The 21,650-nt window shown below is 41.4% G+C and overlaps 1 protein-coding gene across 4 annotated transcripts in view; it reads right to left on the bottom strand.

The window, feature by feature from the left end:
• The window catches only part of PLCB1 (phospholipase C beta 1), a 684,234-nt gene extending 663,431 nt beyond the window's left edge, over positions 1-20,803 (bottom strand). For 3 of the 4 annotated variants that reach the window (XM_061209981.1, XM_061209982.1, XM_061209983.1), the window contains exons 1-2: positions 20,383-20,803; positions 2,475-2,552 (exon numbers count right to left, since the gene is read on the bottom strand). In XM_061209981.1, the coding sequence (XP_061065964.1) occupies positions 2,475-2,552; positions 20,383-20,481 (177 nt within the window). In that variant the 5' untranslated portion in view covers positions 20,482-20,803. Of the gene's footprint in view, positions 1-2,474; positions 2,553-19,856; positions 19,926-20,382 lie in introns of those variants that run through there. The other variant, XM_061209984.1, reaches the window with a different exon arrangement.
• Between the last annotated feature and the right edge of the window lie 847 nt (positions 20,804-21,650).

The following is a 21,650-nucleotide window of genomic DNA, read 5'->3' as shown; positions in this document are numbered from 1 at the left end:
TTCTTAAGCCACTCAGCTCGCCTCTGAGCAGAGTAGGCTTCAAGGGATCACTAATCAAAGGGCTTTGGCACAGGCTTCATGGACCAAGGAGAAACATGGACAAAGACAAAGGAAGAAGCTCCAGGGAGAAGAGAGGGACATCACCCAGATACCAACGCAAGCTTCCAAACAGGGGCGGGGAGGGAATCGGGATAAACTTAAAAGTATCACATTTTTTCTTTGAGACGTAACCTCTGTAGTACATGTGATAGATTCATATCAACAAGACTGATAGTCAGAAAAAATATCTTAAAGAAACTGGACCTCTAAGCACCATCTGACTGCAACATTAGGCCCAACCCTTCAAATGATTTTATGCAAAAACATGGACTTAAAGCTTGTGTGCTCTCCCCACTCACTTGCGGGTACCATCTCTGCTTGCATACATTTATGCTCCTAATATATCACTTACAGGAGTCCACCTCCTAGAAGTGGATTCATCACTCGTTCTGACTCCAGGACTGGGCTTAAAGCCAGAAGAAAATGACAAACTTAGAATCATGGAAAGTTTAATTTTTTCTTAAATCGTCTCATCTTTTAGATACTGATATATGATCATTAACTAAAAAATAAACCTCAAAATTCTGATACATGACTGACCGTTGACTTAAAAAGTGAAAAATGAAATTCCCATCTCTTGGCTAGAACTGGAAGATTAATATCCATGAAAAGAAAAGTAATAAAGAGACAGAAGTATTGCTACCACAGTATTTGTTTAAGTTGGTCATAAACAGCATTACAACCAAGAGAAAGTGGTTAGTATTAAAAAATTGAGATTTTTCTACATTTGAAAATAATCATGAGTTAAAATACTGGGTTCACAGAACAATAGAGGTACATCAAAGAGCCTCTGGTCCTAAACACTTTCTCTTTCTTAAGCAAAGAAATATTTATGATTGGTCTTAAAGGGGAGCTTAACTGAGTTGCTATGGATTGTTTAAAAAACCCCAAAATACCTTCTGTTGCTTTTATAGAAGCTTGATTTACAAGTTGAAAAATCAAACTGACAGTCTAGTCTCTTGTACAAATACCCAACCTTTAAAAATGCTCTAGGCATTATAAATATATCTTTCATGAATATAGCTTCAACAGTTCTAAAAATAGCCTTTAGGAGGAAAAAAATAAAAACCTCTTTCAAGCCATTGTTTTATACATAACAGCAGGAAACCAAACAGAATGTCAAAGCCAAAGTGATTAACACACCCAGTAATAAACATGAACAGTCAGTATGAAATCTTACTCAAATACGGTTTTCGACATTAGCTCGGGGTCTATGCTTTAGCCCCATGTCTGTGGCCAGAGATGATTGCAGGGCACCCGTATTCAGAAAGTAACTCCAGGACCACAAAGCTAAAATCTGCCTTTTGGATAACGTGTTAACAGACCCATTCAGGACTGGCCCTGGGGGCCAGATATTACTGTCTAGCACCCTAAGAGTTTCCCCAGGCTCTACTCTGACCCCAAATATGCCACTGCACAGAGCAGTTTACATACCACTACTCACTGGTGAAGTCCAGGTTGCCCCCAATGGCCGAAAGCTAAGCTGACAAACATCAGTAACCTTGGATATAGAGAACTAACACCAGAACGTGAAAAGGCACCTCACAGTTTGATGCCAGGTATTTTATTGGTTTCAGTATGGATTTAGCACTCTCAATAAAGCCTGTCCCATCTTTCCAAATATCAGAACTTATAGGACCAAAATATTCTGTGGTCTGTGGCCTTGTATGTTCAAGTGCAGAACCATAGCATCGTCTATCGAAATAATAACCTACTTTTTATGAATATTCTGATCTAACTACCCGTTAAACTCCAAATAAATCTTATGATCTGCAGACAGCCTACTTTTTAATAATTCAATATGGAATCATCTCAACTGGTTTCATAATAAATGAGATTCTAAATTCATGGTATGGTGGACAGAAAGTTAAAATGGGAAGAAATTCCTGAAAAAGTGAAGGTATAGTCTAAAGGGATCTTATTTCTGATTTTCTAACAAAAAACAAATTATCAAGGCCAAATTCCTGCTGAGGCTGGGAGAACCCTTAATAAGCAGCAAAGGGGAGAAGGAAGAGAAAGGGAAAGCCACAGTTACAGTCATCAGGGTCAAAAATGACTTTCTCATCATGTTTCTTCATTTTTTATGGGTAGAGTTGGTAGGAGACTTAACAGCAGTAATACTGGCTAACTTCCCTCTACAACAAATGTAATTCACAATTCCATGTTCTTATCCTGAAAAATGCCAATTGTTCTAGGATTTAGCACATCTAATATTTCAGACCTTGGAAAATCCCAAGACATTTCTTAGATATTCTTTTTAAATAGAATCTTTAAAAAAATTACAAAGAGTCATCCATGAAATGGATAGAAAGCTAAATACTTTGCAAATCAGCAACTAACTGGAAAATGTAAGAAAGACATATCTCACTTCTTACCTTGTTTTGATCTGTCCAGTAAAAGAAAAATCCCTGAGGGTCGGTCCTCAAAATAATTGGAGTGACAATAGTGGAGTCCTAGAAATGTAAGAAAATACACGTATATCAACATATGCCACTATAGAAAGCCTGACCTGTGAATTACTTAACAAGTAATAATTGTTAAGTTTCTCCAAGATCGTCAATTATTAGTAAAACTAATAAAAAATTAAACATGATATCTTTAACATCATAGGATTATTAATTACATAACTGAGGTACTTTACTAATAATTAGAATACTGGGACATTACTTAAAAAGGAAAAGGCCAGTGATGCATGTATTTATTGATTAAGGCAAGTTTTTAAAGGCACTGGCATGTTTTCTAACAAAAAGCTATATTTGGTTTTCCAAATAATTTTAACACTAAACATCATTACATATTTTATATGATTAAAGTTAATTAAAATCCATGCTTCAGGATATTATTTTAAATTACATTTGCTCTATAAAATGATTTTTAATTGTACTGAAGAGAGTAAACACAGCATTTAGGTATTGCTGTTTCCAAGGTAACAGTAAATAAGGCCATCTTCTACATATTCGGAAGGCTATACACAAAATTGTTGTAAATTTAAATTTCACACAATAAAATAAAACATCATAGACAGTCTTCTGAGTTTAAAGCATGCATATTATAAAGCAAAAACTGCCTGTATTGTAATTATAATATTAAACATTTCTAAAATATGTGTTCTTTTCTTTTGGCAATTTTCAGAAAGGCATACCATCTGCACAAAGAAACACGTGTCACTGGATATGGATTTTTATACTGAAATACTGGGACCTTTGCAGGAATTGCATTTTTTAAAGAGACATAAATAACCAGTTTATTTCAACTTTTTCATACACATTGTAATTCTGGTATGTCATATCCTCTATCTGATCAAAAAGATTTGTAATAAATTTAGAACTTGCAGAGATAATTTTGGAATTTGGGATTGTCTTCCTGATGGGTAGAGCAGATCTAAGGCTTTTGTACACATGGTAAGTTTTATTATAAGAGCCAGGTTCTGGAGGCCAACCCCTCGGGCTCAAATCTCTGCCTGTCCCCTCCCGGTGCCTCATTTTGCACAACCACAATTGGAAAAAAAAGACATAATAATCATACCTCCCACAGAGTTTTTTTGTGAGAATTAAATAGGATAATTTGGGTAAAGCACCTGGATCAATTCTTGGCACATAAAAGTGTTCATTATTATTATAGTGGATTATGTTTAAAACCTGATTTATTAAAATATTAAATGAAAGTTTATCATGGCATTCTTTTTTTATTGTGGTAAGTATATATAACATAAAACTTACCATTTTTAAGTGTAAAGTTCAGGGGCATTAAGTACTTTCACATTGCTGTGCAACCATGACCACCATCCATCCTCATCTTCCCAAACTGAAACTTCACACTCATTAAACACTAACTCACCATTCCCTCCTCCCCCTAGGCCCTGACAATCACCATTCTATTTTCTGTATCTATGAATCTGACTACTCTTTGGTACCTGATATAAGTAGAATCATACAGTATTTTTCCTTTTGTATCTGGTTGATTTCACTCAGCATAATGTGTTCAAGGTTCATCCATGTTATAGTAGGTGTCAAAATTTCCTTCCTTTTTAAGACTGAATAATATTCAATTATATGTCTGTATCATTTTGTTTATCCATTCATCCACTGATGGGCATTTGGGTTGTTTCCACCTTCTGGCTATTGCGAACAACGCTGCTGTGAACATGGGCCTACAAATATCTGTTTGCGTCCCTGCTTTCAATTCTTTTCCATATATACCCAGAAGTGGAATAACTGGATCATATGATAGTTCTATATTTAATTTTTTGAGCAACTGCCTTGCTGTTTTATCCTGATAGTCTTAAGATTCATTCTTAACATGCAGTCTGAAAATATCTTTTACAAGGTTTGTGCTGTTACATAGAGCTTCAGCTGGAATTTTTAAATTCCAAAATTACTTCTAAATGTTAAAAAAAAAAAGACATTTGGAAACAAATTTGATATTATAATGGAAGAATAATTTTTAAAATATTTGAAGCTTCTCCTATGAGATTACATGCTTTTGTTCAGAGCAATATTTCCAGTAAATCATAGCAATATTTTCAGTTCTGTTTCATCACCTACTCTTCCAGAGTTGGGCGAAATAAGTTTCCAATAGGCTTCACAGAACACACATCCCAATTTCCAGGTAAATTTGGAATTAACCTGGAGGTGTAACTTATCATTTTCACGACAGTTCCTTTTCTAATCAGAGTGTCTGACAAGAGCATCTGATAAGATTCTAATCATAATCTTAGTGACAATTCACTGCAAGGATCCCAGACAATAAAATATTTAAAGTTAGCAGAGCAAAACAGCTCAAATTTATATGTTGGAACATTGTGTTAGGCTGCCTCGTTGTTTCGGCTACTGCTTTTTCTAGCTTATTCCTTTTCCTCCTTCAAAATTAAAGCTCCTTTATTCAGTATTTTCTTGACCCCACTCTTCCGGCCACAGTTCCTCTACTAAATGATCATTTATTTCGGCTCCCTGCCTGCTTCCTCCATAATCACCTCTGACATTCCAAGATCAGCTGGAACTTGGCATTCTTGCCATGCAAGGCAGGGTTTGACCCAGAAATACATGAATATCCATTTTCAACTCCACCTCCTTTTTTCACACCTCTCACATAGCTGCAAGTGCCTATATTCTCCCCCTACTCAACCCAGATCTCAAGTATTCTTAATTGTCAGAATATATGCTGTAGTTTGAAGTTTGAAATATATGGCCATCCTTCATTTCCAAGGCAACTGCAGCATTTTACTGCAGAATAATGGAGATAACTCTCAGATGGTCTATGTTTTATTCTTTCTCCCTCCATCAATATCCGTAAGATGTGTATTCCATAAGAAGGTGGTTTTCAAACTTTTGGGTGCATCAGATTTACAAGGAGGACTGGTTAAAATGCAGACTACTGAGCCCTTTCTCTGGAGTTTCTCACTTAGGAGATCTGGAATAGAGTCTGAGAATCTGCATTTCTACTTAATTTTCAGTGATGCCACTGCTGCTGGTCCAGGAACCAGACTTAGATCCACTGACACAGGCCAACAATGGGTGAGGCTTTGAATCGGGAATACAATGATGTAAATGCCCAGGAGCACCAGTGAGCTTGAAATGTAGACATCCCTGTGTCTTATAAGTACATGGCTTCTAACTAGGAATTCAACTTTAATTTGCTTATTTAAAGTTATAAGGTATTTTTTCCAATAAACATCTACCTTGAAAAGAAGAACACTAATAAACATACCTGTCTTAAGTTAGTAATTGTGGATAATGTACAGTAAATCTCTATTTACTCCTCTTTCGTTGACAGAAACCATTTTACTCTCATCCTATCTTATCAAAAATGAAAACTAATATAATGATATAAGAAGCTGCTGTTTTACAATTTACATGAATCTCCAAAAAGATTTTAGGTTAAATAAAGGACAGTCAAGGAACAAAGTAAAGGGACTTCTTAAAACCTAAACATCCAAAAGAATGAGAGATATTTCAGTAAGAAAAAGAGTCACTGCAATCAATATTAAAATTACAAAGTCCTATAACTTCTTTATTATGATTTGTGCATCAATGTGCTGATATAAATCAATAACATATACTAATGCAGTGTTATATGATAATTACATCTCCAAAAAAAGATGAAATGTGAAAATAAATGAATCACTATAAAACAAATTATATACCCTGGAGTATAATCTATAAAAATATTGAATCAATATGCTATACACCCAAAACTAATATAATAAGGCGACTATACTTTAATAATAAATAAATAAATAAAATGTCCTAAAGAAACTGGGAGGAAATGACAAAACAGTCCAAACTCCCTCCCAATACCAGAATATTCTTTACAAAACTCCCTGACCAAATAATAATAGACACATCCTAAATGTTTGGTCTGAGCCAATCACTGCAATATGAACTCGAAATGGAATTTCTCCTTTGATATTTATAATATTTTAAGAGGTAGACACTTATCCCGATTTTACATATAAATAGACTAAGGCTTAGCTTAAATAACTAGGTCCAAGGAAACCTGGCTAAGCTAGTAAGGGAAGCACTGGAATTAAACCTCAAGGACAGACTCTACACCAAGGTCACTCAACACTGTTTCATTACTGATCTGCTAAATTAGGGCTTTTTTCGACATTTCTTTTCCTAATCATCTTCCATGAAATGTTAATATCACAGATATTCTGTATATCTATTTATATGCTGTATGTATACTGTGCTTTATACAAAATAAAAAGTAAAGAATAAGAAGACTTTTTGTCCCTCAAGAACCATTTTTCACTTCTGTGGAGATGATCTGGCCCCAACGGAGAAGGCAACGCTGTCCACCTGCACTGTTGAATATGGGCTCACCTGAGACCACAGAGCGCTTGAAATGTGGCGAGTTGGCTAAGATGTGCTATAAGATTTGAAAGACTGACAATGAAAACAAGAATGTAAAGTAGTTCATGAATAATTTTTGATATTAATTACATATGTAAATAAATATATTGGGTTAAACAAACTATATTGTTAAAATTAATTCCACCTTTTTTTTTTTTTTTTTTTTTACTTTTTTAATGTGGCTACTAAAAAATTTAAAATTTCCAATGTGGATCATTTTATATTTCTACTGGGCAGTGGAGCTCTAAATCTTCATGAGAAAATAAGTTTTCTCCTTAACAGGGAAATCTTTTTCACAAAGCAAACTTGGTCAGATAATGCCAGCTAGAAAGTTTTGGGATTTTTTTCCATATATGCAGCTATCATTTAGTTTTAACACCTAATATTGGGTTGGCCAAAAAGTTCATTTGGGTTTTTCTGAACGAACTTTTTAGCCAACCCAATTATACAAAATAAATCTAGTTGCTTCTCTAAGTATCAACTCTTCAAGTATCTGAATAGAGCCAATACGTTGCTGCCCTCTGAGTTCTACTTTACCATGTTCAGGTTAGTAATGAGCTAAATTGTGCCCCACCCCAAAATCCGTATGTTCAAGTCCTACCCAGTGCTTCAAAGTGCAACCCTATATGGTTAACAATCTTTACATAGGCGATTAAATTAAAAGGAGGTCATTAAGGGTGGGCCTTAATTCAATAGGATTGGTGTCCTTATAAAAAGAAGAAATCTGGACACAGACACATACAGAAGGAAGATGATGTGACAACACAGGGAGGCCAGCCACCTACAAGCTATGGAGAGAGGCCTGGAACAGATCCTTCCCTCAGGGTCTTCAGAAGGAACCAACTCCACCAACACCTTGATCTCAGATTTGCAGCCTCCAAAACTGTGAGAAAACACATTTTTATTGTTTAAGACTCTCAGTCTGTGCTACTTTGTTATGGACACCCTATAAAACTGATACAAGCTATAACCCATTAAGGCTAATGTCGAGGACCAGCTCACAGACCCACAGACCCACAGCCCACACGTTGGTACCACTGTCAGAAAGTCTACTGGCCAACATTGACCACGATCCTGACTCCACAGTGATTTTGTGTCCTCATGTTGTTAAACAGAAAACACACATGGCTAGAGATGTGCACTTCTCAACTAATCAATGTTACAGAGTCAACAAGGGAAAAAAAACAGCCATGCTCCACAGGGATTGCCCAAGACTTGCCTCAGAAAGCAGCAGAGCCAAAGACGGCAAACACATACACAAACAGCTATGTAAGGAAAAAAAATTCCAAGTGTCACAGAAAATCAGATGTGATGCCCAACAAACGTCAGCAATGCAGCCCTGACTATGAAACACACACACATACATACACACACACACACACACACACACTAAAGGCAGTCTTGGATGACAGATTGTGAGATTAGGATCAGTGAAATAAATCTTCTACGTGCATCAGCATGGAAGAGGATTTTCTTCCCAGGGCCTGTCCAGTCTGAAATTTCCCCGAGGAAAGGAAAGCAGAGGAGGGAAGAAGGTCCAGGGTGGAGGATGCAAAACAGTGGAGAGAAGTACCATTAAAAAGTTGCCTTTTACTGACAGGTATAAAAATCTCTTTTAACAAAATACAGCAAAAAGTTGGAAGCATGCTCCTTCAAATACCATGCAAGATACTGCAGGCCTATACTAGGGATTCAAATGAAAGTCCAGATCCCCCATCATACAAGGTGCTCACTGTTTAGTGGGGGCATCAGATGAGTAAACCAATCATTTCAGGAAGCTATAGGTCTGGTGGGCTGTGGTTTTAATATACATTTCCCTGATGACTAATGACTAATGTTGTTGAACATCTTTTCATGTCCCTACTGGCCGTGTGTGTGTGCGCACGCAGTAGCCCAGTACTTTTTAAAATCAGTTAAGATTTAAATCAGTGGTTTACATTTTAATCAGTGGTTCTGGACCAGCGGCAGTTTTGCACCCCAGGGAAATGTTGGCAATGTCCAGAGCTAGTAGATAGCCAGGGATGCTGCTAAACATTCTACGCACAGGCCAAACCCCATAACAAAGAATTGTCTGGCCCCAAATGTCCATAGTACCGAGGTTCAGAAACACAGTTTTTTGTTTGTTTGTTTTTAATTTTATTTATTTATTTATGGCTGTGTTGGGTCTTCGTTTCTGTGCGAGGGCTTTCTCTAGTTGCGGCAAGTGGGGGCCACTCTTCATCGCGGTGCGCGGGCCTCTCACTATCGCAGCCTCTCTTGTTGTGGAGCACAGGCTCCAGACACGCAGGCTCAGTAATTGTGGCTCACGGGCCCAGTCGCTCCGCGGCATGTGGGATCTTCCCAGACCAGGGCTTGAACCCGTGTCCCCTGCATTGGCAGGCAGATTCTCAACCACTGCGCCACCAGGGAAGCCCAGAAACACAGTTTTAATGGCTTCCTACTGACTTCATGAAAAAATTTTGCAGTGGCCTAAGCAGCATATATGCACCCTTTGCCATCCCGCCTCATTATCTGAGCCACCAAGTGCTCCATTTGCTTATTCTTCCCTGTCTTTCAAGGTCCCATGTGCCTTCCCTCCTTGGGATGCCCACATGTCCTGTACATTTGACCTAATACACTCCCCATCCTCATGTTGGCTTAAGTCCTACTTATAACTCAGGTCTTTCCTTAAACAGAATTTCTCCATGGAAACCTTCCACACTTCTTATACTCACTTGTACTTTTGTACTTTTTTCTGCAGTACTTATCACAATTATAGTAACATCATTTACCTTTATTTGTTATGCATCTATCTCCCCCAGCAGAATACCAACTCCGTGAGGGCAGGAACCAAATCATTTACCATTGTAAATCCACAACACTAGCAAAATGTCCAGCTTATAAGAGGCATCAATACAAATTTAAAGTATGAACACTGAATGGGTAGATGGAAGGAAACTGCAGAAAAAGAATCAAGGTAGATTCTGAAAAATATCAATTGGGCTGGCACCCAACAGGTTGCCAGAAGCTGTGGCAAGAGAAATTTCAAAGCAATGGCAAAGGCAGAATAAGGCTTTGGAGGGCAGAGAAGGAGTGAGTGGGTTGTGAGGAGAGGAGAAGGTGGGTAGAAGTTGCATGTTCCTTGTGGAGGGAAGGATGAGGAAGAGGGCAGTAACCGTAGGAGGAAGGTGGGGGGGGGGGACATTGTGCTGGATTCTATGTTGGCATTTGTATGGCTAAAAAGCATATTTCTATTTTCTCAGAAGAGCTTCAACAGCAGGGAATCTTTCACAGATACTGTCAAAGGGGAGGATAATTATGAATCCTGAATCCAAAGAAACCAGGAGGCATGGGCTCCAGGACATGGAGCTTTCCCAGGGACAGGAGGGAAGGTGGGACCATAGAGGTGGCCCAAGTATATTGAACTAGGAGTGGGGAAGGGAGGATGTCAATAATATTGTCCCAGTAACTTCCATTCCCTCTATACAGAAGAAATAGTGTAGGTAGAATTTTTATTATAAAAAATATTTTTTAAACTATATGTCTTTAATATTTTTCTCATTTTGGCAATAAATCTCACATATCCATTTTTCTCCTTGTGAATCATTATCCTGATAGAGAGGATGTTTTCACAACCGTCAGTCTTTTGCTCTGTCACTCCCAACACTTCTGAATTTCTTTAAAGGCAATTTTCCTTGCAAAATCTCGGTATATGTGTATCTTTTTCAGAAAACAGAAGCCACTTGTAACATTCAGAATAAGAGATGTAAATACATTAAGCATCACAATTTTCAACCAATATCGAATCACAATTGATTACACACTCAACCTTAAGCCATATTTAGCCCTTACGGGAAATCCGTGCTATGACAGCAATCAGCTCTGTATTGACAATAAATATTTTGCTTCTTGAACTCACATGGAGAAACCAAAGTTAAAAATGCCACAGGGTCCCTCGGACTCTGGGAGATGTCAGATGGAATGGAAGGATGGAGGGCAGGGCTTTCTAACCAATGCTACACACAGTGTGTCATGCAGGTGTCTTGGGAGCATGACCACCCTCCCTCATGACTGCACACTCCCCCCTTCCCATGAACCCACTGTGACCCAGAAACACACCAGATCATTCCTTCATTCCACAAAGATTCCCTGAGCACCAACTCAGTGCCAGGCCTATGCTTTGCCCTAGGGAAGATGATAAATAACACAAAGCTACAGTCTTTGAGGAGCCCTGGTCCAGTTGTCCTATAGACGAGGCATAACCACCTCCCTGCATGCACCCTCCTGCACTGACAATTACATCTGGGCTCTCAATTGACAGTACCTTGAATTCCAAGCCATTCTGCCTCACTTTTGAGTGCAAGTGGCATCCTCTACACTTCCTTCATGCCCACTTTATCTTTCATCTTCCAACATCAAAGATTTCCCATAGGAAGCCATGGGACCAGTCTCAATGGGCATCCAACAAAAGACAACATTTGCAAGTATGTTTGGAAGAGAAAAAGATGGAAAAGCACATGTAATGAGTCTTGCTAGATACAAAAGTGTCACTTATTAGGTAATGAAAAAAATGACCTTTGTTTTAACACCATTCCTGAATATCTTTCCGTGAGCATGTTTTACACTGACTGACTGATGTAGAACATTTGTAGACTAGACTGTACCCTGGTCTTTGTGCCTCAAAGCAGCAATGAAGTTTTCCTATGTTCCCACATCCTACATTGTGGAACAAACATGGGCTTCGTATACACATCATAAAAATAGCTGTTTTTGAAGACACCAGCAAAGAGGAAGGCATTTGTAGGGTTCTAAGCGTCATTTGTACGAATCCTAAAATCAGGGGGATTCTTTGGAAAAGTCAGTGAATCTCTTTCAACTGGTATTCATTTGGATTCAATTAAAAGCCTTTTGTTACCACAAGGATCCTGTTTGGGGATATCATGGTAGACTGGAAACGGTCCTGAATTTAACCAGAAGACCTAGTTTTAAACCTGACTTTGGCTCTAACTAGTTGTGTGCCTTGGGCAACTCACCACTCACTAGCCCCAGTGTGCTTCTATGTAAGATGGGAATAATAACATCTGGCCTTTTCCTACCACTCGAGGTGGTCTTGAAGACTGAAGGGGCATGACTGTAAATAAATAAGAGTGGTTTATAAATATCAGGGCCTGTTATTAGGACTCACTCTCAGTATTGAACTTGAGAGGCAGCATTATAGCAAAACTCCATTTTACTCAACTGTAATATTGAAGGAGAAAATTACATAGGATGTGTGGGTGGTCATTGCACATTAAGACTGAAATTCATGGAATCCTAGAACCGTATTGGGTAAAAGGCCGTATTGGGTAGGGGTTAATGAAGAAAACAAAAACCTCTCTGGAAACTTTGAACATAAAGGAGTTTAATTACAGGTACTTGACAGTATCACTAGGAGGATTGGAGACGTAGGCTTCAGGAGCCTCTGTGAATGACCCCAGAACATGACACACTGACCCTTGAGGAGAGCTGTTGCCTCCACCACATTCAGAAAGGTGAGAGAGGAATCAAGGAGGAACTGCTAGGGTCAAACACATGCCAGCTTAGCTGAAGACAAAGGAAGGGTAATCTGAGACAGGGAGCAGCCACTGTCGCCACTGCCTCTTTATAACCAAACACAGAAGAACGACTACAGAAGATCATACTTCGTCCTTCAACATCCCACACGTCTGTAGAGACAAACCAAAGAATGCAGAGAAGTGGCCTCCTTCTCATATCATATAAGTGCATCTCATACTGGTGGAATGAATTTATAGCCACAATATTAGACGCTTCAAGGAAGTCTAGTAAATGTACCTTGAGATTCCCTGATTCTGTATTATAAGAAGTCATACTAAGAGGATGTGGGGATGGAGACTAAGTGAGATTCAACCAAACAGCAAACCTGAGAAAGCATCCTGGTCAGTATCCTTCATTTTTTTTAATCTACGGGACCACTTGGTGACTTGCTCTGGGGTCTTCCTTTTTCAGTTTATATGGCCTCTTCTATAAAATGAATCAAATTAACTTTCCCTTACCTACTTCATAAACAAGTTCCAATGAAATTTTGATTTTTTAACAGCAAAATAACTTCTTAATCTCCTATGTATCAATGATATATATTAATATCCACAACGACTAGTTCAGGTAAAAGTGCTTTGTTAACTAATTCATTTTCCTTAAACTTGTTCATAAAACTTCATTGTGATGAAAAGAAACAAAACACTGAGCAAGTATTGTGAACTAAAAAAGTCCTTGAAATGAAAACCATATGTAGGTTGCTTTTAATTCTCTTTTAACACTAAATATTTTTTCTTATTTTATAGAATAATGTTTCTCCACTGACAATAATTTAGTTTCTTGATAAATGTATATAGATTTAGTCAACATCAATTATATCTAAGCATATACCTAAGCATTTTTTCAGAACAAAATTAAAATAAAAATTTTCCCAAATTGAAATTAACATATGAAGAAAATAATAAAATCAAATATCAGAGCACATAGAGATCAAAGGGGAAGCCAAAGAACTCTCCAAGAGTCTAGCCTTCTTTATATGCTATTTCACTTAGTTTTTAACAGAAATCGATAGCTTCTTTAAGATCTCATGTAAATCTCAGAAGTATGTCCTAGTTCCTTTCCTTACTGATATACAGGGGCACTGGCTCTGACTGTGGGATCGGACATGGAATAGATGGGGGAAGGGGAGCATTATGAAATCTTTCTGGGCAGATGGAATTTATGATACAGTCTGAAAAGGCTGCTTGAACCTCATATTAGCTCCAGTAACAGGAAAACTAAGGTCTTCAGTTATGAAATATTTGTTATTTAGGTGAAGACCCACAGCATTAGTCGACAATTCACAATCAATCTCATTCCATTTTCTGCCGGCACTCCTTGTTCATGATAATGTGAAACAATCCTGATAAAGAAACATTTAACTACAGATTAACAAGTTCAACGTAAAAAAGCAAAATGTTCCTGTCCCATTTAAACAGTCATTGCAGGTAAATATCATTTGAAGCTATTTACTGATAGGCTAAACTTTCCTGGGAAGGATTAGAGACATGCTAATAGCCAGAGTAAATTATCCTACTGCACCATAGGTGGGAATATCAAAGTCAGGCAAGATGAGAGAGAAAAACTACTACAGAAAAATATATTCCAGAAACAGCACTCTACTAGTCTGCTCTGCTATGCCAATAACAGCCTGTAGGCACTACATTTCCTTGCTCAATTACTACCGTTTTGTTCAACTGCTTTCTCCTTTGGGGCATTTACTACACCTGCTTCACTTCCCAGGCCTTACCTTAGGCTAGATAAGGACCTAATCAAGGTCCATCTAAACCCAGGATAAGTCATTTTTGTTACTGTTGAAGAGGGTTCTAAAGCAATAATAAAAATGCTTTAGGCTTTTGTTTTCATTGAAAATAAGAAGAAAATAGCTTTCTTAGATCCAAGACAGGCAAAACCAACCCACGGCGCTGTAAGTCAGGAGAGCAGGTGTAGGGGCCAGAAGGGAGCACTCAGGGGCTTGGTGGGCTGGCGATGCTGTTTCTGCATCTGGTGCTGATCACGTGAGTGTTCATTTTGTGAAAACTGACCCAGCTGCACACAAGATTTGCGTGTTTTTACTTCATGAACGTTACACTCTGATCAAAAGCTTAAAATAGCTTTATTGACTTACTTTGGAAAAGTGATATTCTTACACTTAGATTACAGTAATCACTGTCGATGAGAAATTCACAAAAGCTCTTTGGACATGAAAAAGGGACAAATCTGGACATATTTAAGTAGTATTTTAGAGGGCACCTGCCAGCCCTCTGGGGGCTGCGTTTGGATCCACCACCTACCAACCAGGGCTGTTTCTTCCCTCTTTCCCCTATAACCTGTCCAAAGTGAATGCTGCTGACTGCCCACCTTGTAAACCCTTCTCCTCTGCTCCCTCATTAATCTTGTCAGTGTCACCTTGTCATCATTTTGGAAACCGCAACTACAGATTCTACATAATGCAAAAGTTCTAACTGAGCTTTTGTGTAGGATGCTGGGAAATGTGCAATATACTAACATGATTTTTTATTATTAATACCTGTTTTAGCTGTGGGTTTTTTGGTGGGGAGGGCAGAGTGGTGGAGAGGGGTGAGGGAGTTACTTGTTCAAATCCACAGGGCGCTCAGCACATCCAAACCTCCAAGCTTCCTCAGCCTTCTTCTCAAACAACTTAGCCAGTCTAGCAATTATGACCTTTGAATGTAAGATTACACTTCTGAGACATGATGTATGACGTGAGACTTACATATATCTATCTATATATAATTTTTTTCTTGCTAAATTACAAAAGTTTTTTTAACTGTTTCCTTTTCCTTCTGGTCATCATACCTGTGCACTTACTCTGTGTGTGTGTGTGTGTGTGTGTGTGTGTGTGTATGTGTGTGTGTGTGTACTTTAAGGTTTTTAAGTAGAAGTAAAACTTTTGGATGCTTTGGAAACTGATTTCCTTTAAAGAGAAAGAGTCCTGCATTTTTTACATAGATTCATTTTCTCTGAAATACCTGTATTTTTTAAAAGGGTAAAAAAACTTTTTTTTCCCTTTCAAATCATAAAATATGAAAATCAAAACACACTTTAAAGGGAATGGAAGGAAGGTCTGGATCTTCCCACCTATAGAATAAAAGATACATCCAACACAAACTGACCACCTTGATAAAGTTCATGGCCCTCTAATTATTGGGGGAACCATCACTTTTAAAAACTTATTTTATTGAGTGTTGTATGTCAGGCGCCACACAGAGCAACGCATGTGCCTTCGCTCCTTTAATGGTAACGGCGGTTCTGTGCAGTAGGAGATACTACAATCCTTACATCACACATGAGGAAACAGGTTGAGATGCATTAAGCAATTCACCTACAGTGAGCTCTGAATTTGGAGGGTGAGAGTGGAGAAAAAGAAAACAATCAAATGAGAAGCCCTCCATGCCCCAGAGGCTGTAGAACAAGGACACAGATCTTTAAGAGGAAGGATGGGCAAACTCAGAAAACAGATTCTCAACAGCCCATTAGAAAGCATAATGGTACATTTGAAAATGATGAGTTTGAGGCAAATCAGGGGTTGGGAAACCTTCGTCTTTCCCTCCACATCCTGTCCAACACAGAGAAACGAGAGGGGCCAGGCTCACAATCTCCCAAGCTCCCTAGCTGAGATGGAGAAAGTTAGCTCACTCTCAAACACCCCAGTCCTGTACACCCACCTCCTACTACCAGAGACTGATCGTATACAAATGCTAAATGAAAGCAAAGATACAAACACACAGTAAAAGCAAGGTGCATCCTTTCATACCACTGGTGAAACACATAGCCACCATAGGTCAGTCCTTTATCTGTTGGCCAAGTTCTGGAGGACAAGGCTTGGCCTTGATGTTCAGACTGTATATACCTATACACCATTACTAGTTGTTCAAAAATGGAAATATTTCCACATGCCCCCACAGACACTGGGGACCCGCAGACCTTCCCAGGATCAGGCAAAAGCATGGTTCATGCCTGGCCCTGGTGGAACAGGATGTCTCCAGGACTCCACTCCAGCTCCACTGCCCCCCTGCTGTCTGTTGTGATTGGTTAACGCCAATGTCAAAGCTTTTGGCTACCACCCTTAGAGCATCCACAGCTTCACCATGACATTGGTAGGTAGCCAACAGACTATGCAGGGCACTGTGCCCTCTGGGTGACATCCCCCATTCTATATGGTGCTCAGGACAACAGGACTGGTGATTATGGTGCTTTAGCCACTCAAAAAACAAGATAGAATCTCTACACAATTCTAAATAGCCCCAAACTCATCATTTTCAAATGTACCGTTATGCTTTCTAATGGGCTATTGAAAATCTGTTTTGAGTTTGCCCATCCTTCGTCTTAAAGATCAGAGAAGAGGGTTTACAATTTTTAAGTGAGATCAGATATTTGAGATATTTTAAATTATTTCCAGCATTTACTTTTCCTCACTAGCAGATGGGGCACACACTTGGGGCAAGGGTGTGGGCAGCAGGTATTTCCCAAAGTCAGAGCCAAAAGGAAAAACACAGCAGCCTCCCCTGCTCAGAGGCAGGAAGTCAGACTAGACAGCCTCTCAAGAAGCTTCTCTCCTTCCTTTCCTTTTCTAACACTCCCACTAGAAGCAGATGAAAATGCTGAAAATGTTTCATTGCCTATAAGAAATTCAAAAGAAATGCATGAATGTGAGTTAAGTCAGCCTGGGCATCAGACACTTCCTAAATATCCCAGAAGACCTAAAAAGATTGTCCACGATCATGTCATTGAGTTTTTTCTACCTCCTCGGTAGGTAGAAAGGTAACAATTGGAAGAATTTCTCAAAATACAAACACAGAAATAAAATTAAACTTACAAACCAGTGAAAATGTACACAGGCCAGCAAGATTGTGCTCTCTACCATACTTTCCAAGTTTTTTTCACAAACCTTATCTCAGTGGTTTCAAAGTGTGGTTCCCCAACCAGCAGCTTTAGTACTACCCAAGACCCTATGAGAAAGGCAAATTCCCAGGCTCCATCTCAGACCTTCTGAATCAGAAACTGAGGGTGGGCCCCAGCAGTCTGAATCTTACCAATCCCCCCAGATGTTTCTGATGCATGCTCAAGTGTGAGAAGGGCTGCTTTACCTATCAGCTACTGCCAACTTTTAGATGAAATAGGTAGGAAATGTAGCATTCTCACAGTCTGAGCAAGAGGCAGCAAAGATTCACAGAGGTTAAGTGATTAAGCTAAAGTCACACAGCTGACTGGTAAAAGAATCAGCAGGTACACCCAGGCCTTTGGACTCAAGATCTAGCTCTCTGTGTCTTCAACACACAGTCTCACTAATATGCAATATAATTAGCGAGATAACCTAAACTGGCTTGATACTAGAAGGACAAATATGAACGGGGAAGAGTAGAAGCGTGACACCTGGGGAGGAAAAAACCATCCTAAGAAAGTCTGGGTCCCTCTTACTCCACAGATCACCATGGAGACCAAGAAGGCCAACCAAGGAACTTGCAGGATAGTCCATTGCATTCCACATAACCTGACTCCTGGGTGCAGTCTGGTTTCTTCCCTATGAAAGATCTGAGATTCCCCTGGCCCTCTCCTTAGTGCCCATAACCTTCCGACCGGACTGCCCTAGAAACTCACTGTTCAATGCTCAGAGGGAGCCCTTCTCACCTTCTGCAGGTGGCGTTTGACTAGCAGCCTCTCCATCACTCTCCCTGCAGCCCTCATAACCTCTGTATCACTGGTGTTCTTGATAATTTTCTGTCTCCTCCACCTAGTATGTAAGGTCGGTAACAGCAGGGGGTTTGCTGCTTTCTTCATCACACCAGGCTCTAATCCAGGGCCTGGCATTAGTAGGTGAGGAATAAATATATGTGACATAAATGCACATAATAAAAGTCATCTACCTGGATGTACCAAAAAGTGTTTCCACAGAAGAACTTCATTTTCAAAGTGACACTCATATTTTCTTCCAAACAAGACATTCTAGAGAATTATTTTTTCTTCAAACATTTTTTAAATTTTATTTTATTCATTTATTATTTATATTAGTAATCTATTTTATACATATTAGTGTATATATGTCAATCCCAATCTCCCAATTCATCCCACCACCACCACCCCCCGCCACTTTCCCCCCGTGGTGTCCATACGTTTGCTCTCTAAATCTGTGTCTCTGTTTCTGCCTTGCAAACCGGTTCATCTGGAGAATTATTTAAAATGCAGTTTAAAATCATCTCTGTGAATAAATCCAGAGCTTATCCTGGAATACCCTTCTTTATTCTGCATAGTCTCTTCCTCTCTCTCTTTCTCTCTCTCGCTCTCTCTTCCTTCTGATCTTCATTCTCTTTCTCAGTAAACCCATCATCACATTAGCTTTCTATCTGAGGATCTCAAGATGGGCAAGACTGTTTTATTTGTTGTTGAACTGCATTTTCTTTGTTTTTCCTTGACACAGACAGAGCATTTCATCTGTGTCTGAACTTATTGTTTAGATTCTGGAATAATCCATTTACAAAGCATCCGGTCACTAGACTAGGACAGAAGGAGAAAAGTGTAAAGTCCATAGTAAAAGAATGCCTACAGCATTTAATAACTGGTATGAGCTTTCAAGGAAGCTGTGGGCTCAGCCTCCACGTCCTGTTTGCACTTCCAAATGGACAAAATATAGACACAGACCTGCTCAGCTAAGTAATTGGATTCGCTACCTGGAATATTTAAATTGTTTTCAGACACTGGAAAATGGCTTAAGAAGATTAAAGAAAAATACCCTGGAGAATAATAACAGGCTATAATTTACAAGGTGGAAAATCTTTTCAGCAAGAAGAATACCTCATTCTCCTATAATTCCTCCTGTTTAAGAGATGTCTTAGTCATTTGGACCCAAATTTCCTTAGATCCAGCAGCTCAGGTTTATGCCGGTGGGTTTTTCTTATCAAACCTGTTGAATGACATCTAGGCCATAAAATTGATAAACTAATGTCCTCCATCCGAAGATCCCCATGTATGCAGCAAGATTATTAAAGTGTCTGAAGGCAATGCGGGGGTGGGGGGGGCGGGGGGTATTCACTTGAAGTCCTAGGGTCCAGGGCTCCTGTAAAGTACTGGACTTACCCAGCCCCTCCTGGCATAAGATGAAGGTAAATTGAGGTAATGTCTTGTATTCTATGTCTATTTCGAACTGAAGACTCCAGCCAGCTCAGTTCTCAGAAACTTGCCCTCCCGCTTAGCCTGCAGGCCCACTGAGCCCTCATCGACCCCTCAGTGACCCCCTTCTGCTCTCCAGCCCTCCCCTGGTGTGTCCTTCCCAGCCTTTCTCAGGGCCCTTCTCTGCGGAGCCGGGCGCTAAAGTTTGGCATCAACGACCACCTGTCGGCTGGACCGCTGTGTCCTCTGCCTCTGCCGCGTGGGCGCCCAGAAAAGCGCTAAGACGCCGAGCAATCATTCAACAGTTTCGGACTCCCGGGCAGTTCCTTCTCGAAAGGGACCAAAGGAGGTAACAGGGGGTGCGTCTGCGCGCGGAGAGGGGCGCGACTTGTTCACACCGCAGCGCTTTCCTGCGGGTCCCAACTTCACCCTCCCCACTTTCCAAACTCTCAGGACCCGTCACCGGCAACGCCGGCCCCTTCGGCTCCACTGGCCCAAAAGATTTCAGACCTCAGGGGGCGCTGACCAGACCCAGCCAGGACGTCAACTACTGAACCCAAGGACCCAGGAGCGGGCGCCCAGCCGCCGCTGTCGGCCACCCGCCCGGGCGGCGGCGACCTGAGCGCTCCGAAGCCCCCGCGCCCGCCCGGGTGCGCCCATTGCATAACGCACCCCTCGCCCCACCCCCACGAGAGGCCCGCGCCTGCCCCGCGCCCAGCCGGCGCCCCCGCCAGCCGCCCCGACTTACATCATCCCACTTGACGAATTTGGTGCCCTTCTTGAGGCTGTCGGACACGCACACGGGCTTGAGTTGCAGAGCGTGTACTCCGGGCTGAGCCCCGGCCATCAGGGCTCATCGGGGCTCCGGGCGGCCCGGGCGAGCGCGGCAGGGACGGGGCGCAGGGCGCGGGCTCCTTTCCCGGCTACAGAGGCGCTCGCCTCTGCTCCCGCGCCGGCCTCCGCACCTCCTCCGGCGCGGCTCAGCAGGCGGGGCACGCGGGGGCGAGGCGCCCGGCCATGCTCGGGCGGCACGCGGGGTCGGGCGCCCGCGGTGGATGCGGAGCCTCGGAGGGCAAAGAGCCGCCAAGCAGGGCTGCCAGCCGCCGCCGGATACTGCTCCTCGGCCGCCGCCGCCTCCTGGCGTACCATTCAGCACATCCTCTAGACATGGAGGGAGAGCGCGAATGACACACGCTCGGCGCCCCCCCGCCCTGCTCCTTCCCCTCCTCCCTCCTCCTCCCGCCCCCCTTCCCCTCCACCGGCGCTCGCTCAGTCCCTCCTTCCCTCGGCGGCTTCCAGCCCAACTTTGCGCACTGGGTCAGGCGCCTGGAAGCGGGGACGCAGCGACACCTTCCGGCTCCCGGGCTCCACTGCAGCCAACGCCTGCGCCGCCGCGCCTCTGAGCATGCCTCGTGCCCCGGTGGCGGGGTGCTGCGGGTGCTGGGGTGTCCGGGGGCCAGGCGTTCCTGGGGGTTTGCTGGGGAACGTGAGCCCGAGCCTGGAAATGTCCTTGGGTCCAAACGGGGTGAGAAAAGGGAGCCGTCGGAGGGAGCGGAGAAGCGAACCACTGCTTTCCCCTCTAGCTGGAGCTCTCCAGCGCTGACCACAAACCAGCTTTTTGAAAAGACAATTATTATTTATTAGTAGAGGAGAGAGCATTTGAGAGGCATGGAGTGAGAGCTCTTTGGGGAAACCTTGCCAGCCCTGAGAATTTGCAGCGCGCTGGTCTTGAAGCCCGGGCATTCTTCGGTTAAGTTGTGTTTCTGAGAAAGCAAGCCCATTCTAAGAGAAACAATGCTTTTGTTTCCCACGATGACAGAAGGCCCCTGTGTGTGTGTGTGTGTGTGTGTGTGTGCGCGCGCGCGCGTATCAGAGACAGAGGAGGAGAGAAAGAGAGAGAGAGGTGTCTAACTGATAGAAACTTGCTCATTTAGGAACATAGATGTAAGGATGTTTGTACTCATTCAACAAACATTTCTCATTTCTTTTAAAACAAAGAAAGAGATAGCCCCACCA

The sequence above is a fragment of the Eubalaena glacialis genome, chromosome 13, assembly GCF_028564815.1.
Source record: "Eubalaena glacialis isolate mEubGla1 chromosome 13, mEubGla1.1.hap2.+ XY, whole genome shotgun sequence".
Lineage (NCBI taxonomy): Eukaryota > Metazoa > Chordata > Mammalia > Artiodactyla > Balaenidae > Eubalaena > Eubalaena glacialis.
This window is presented reverse-complemented; position numbering and strand designations above follow the sequence as displayed.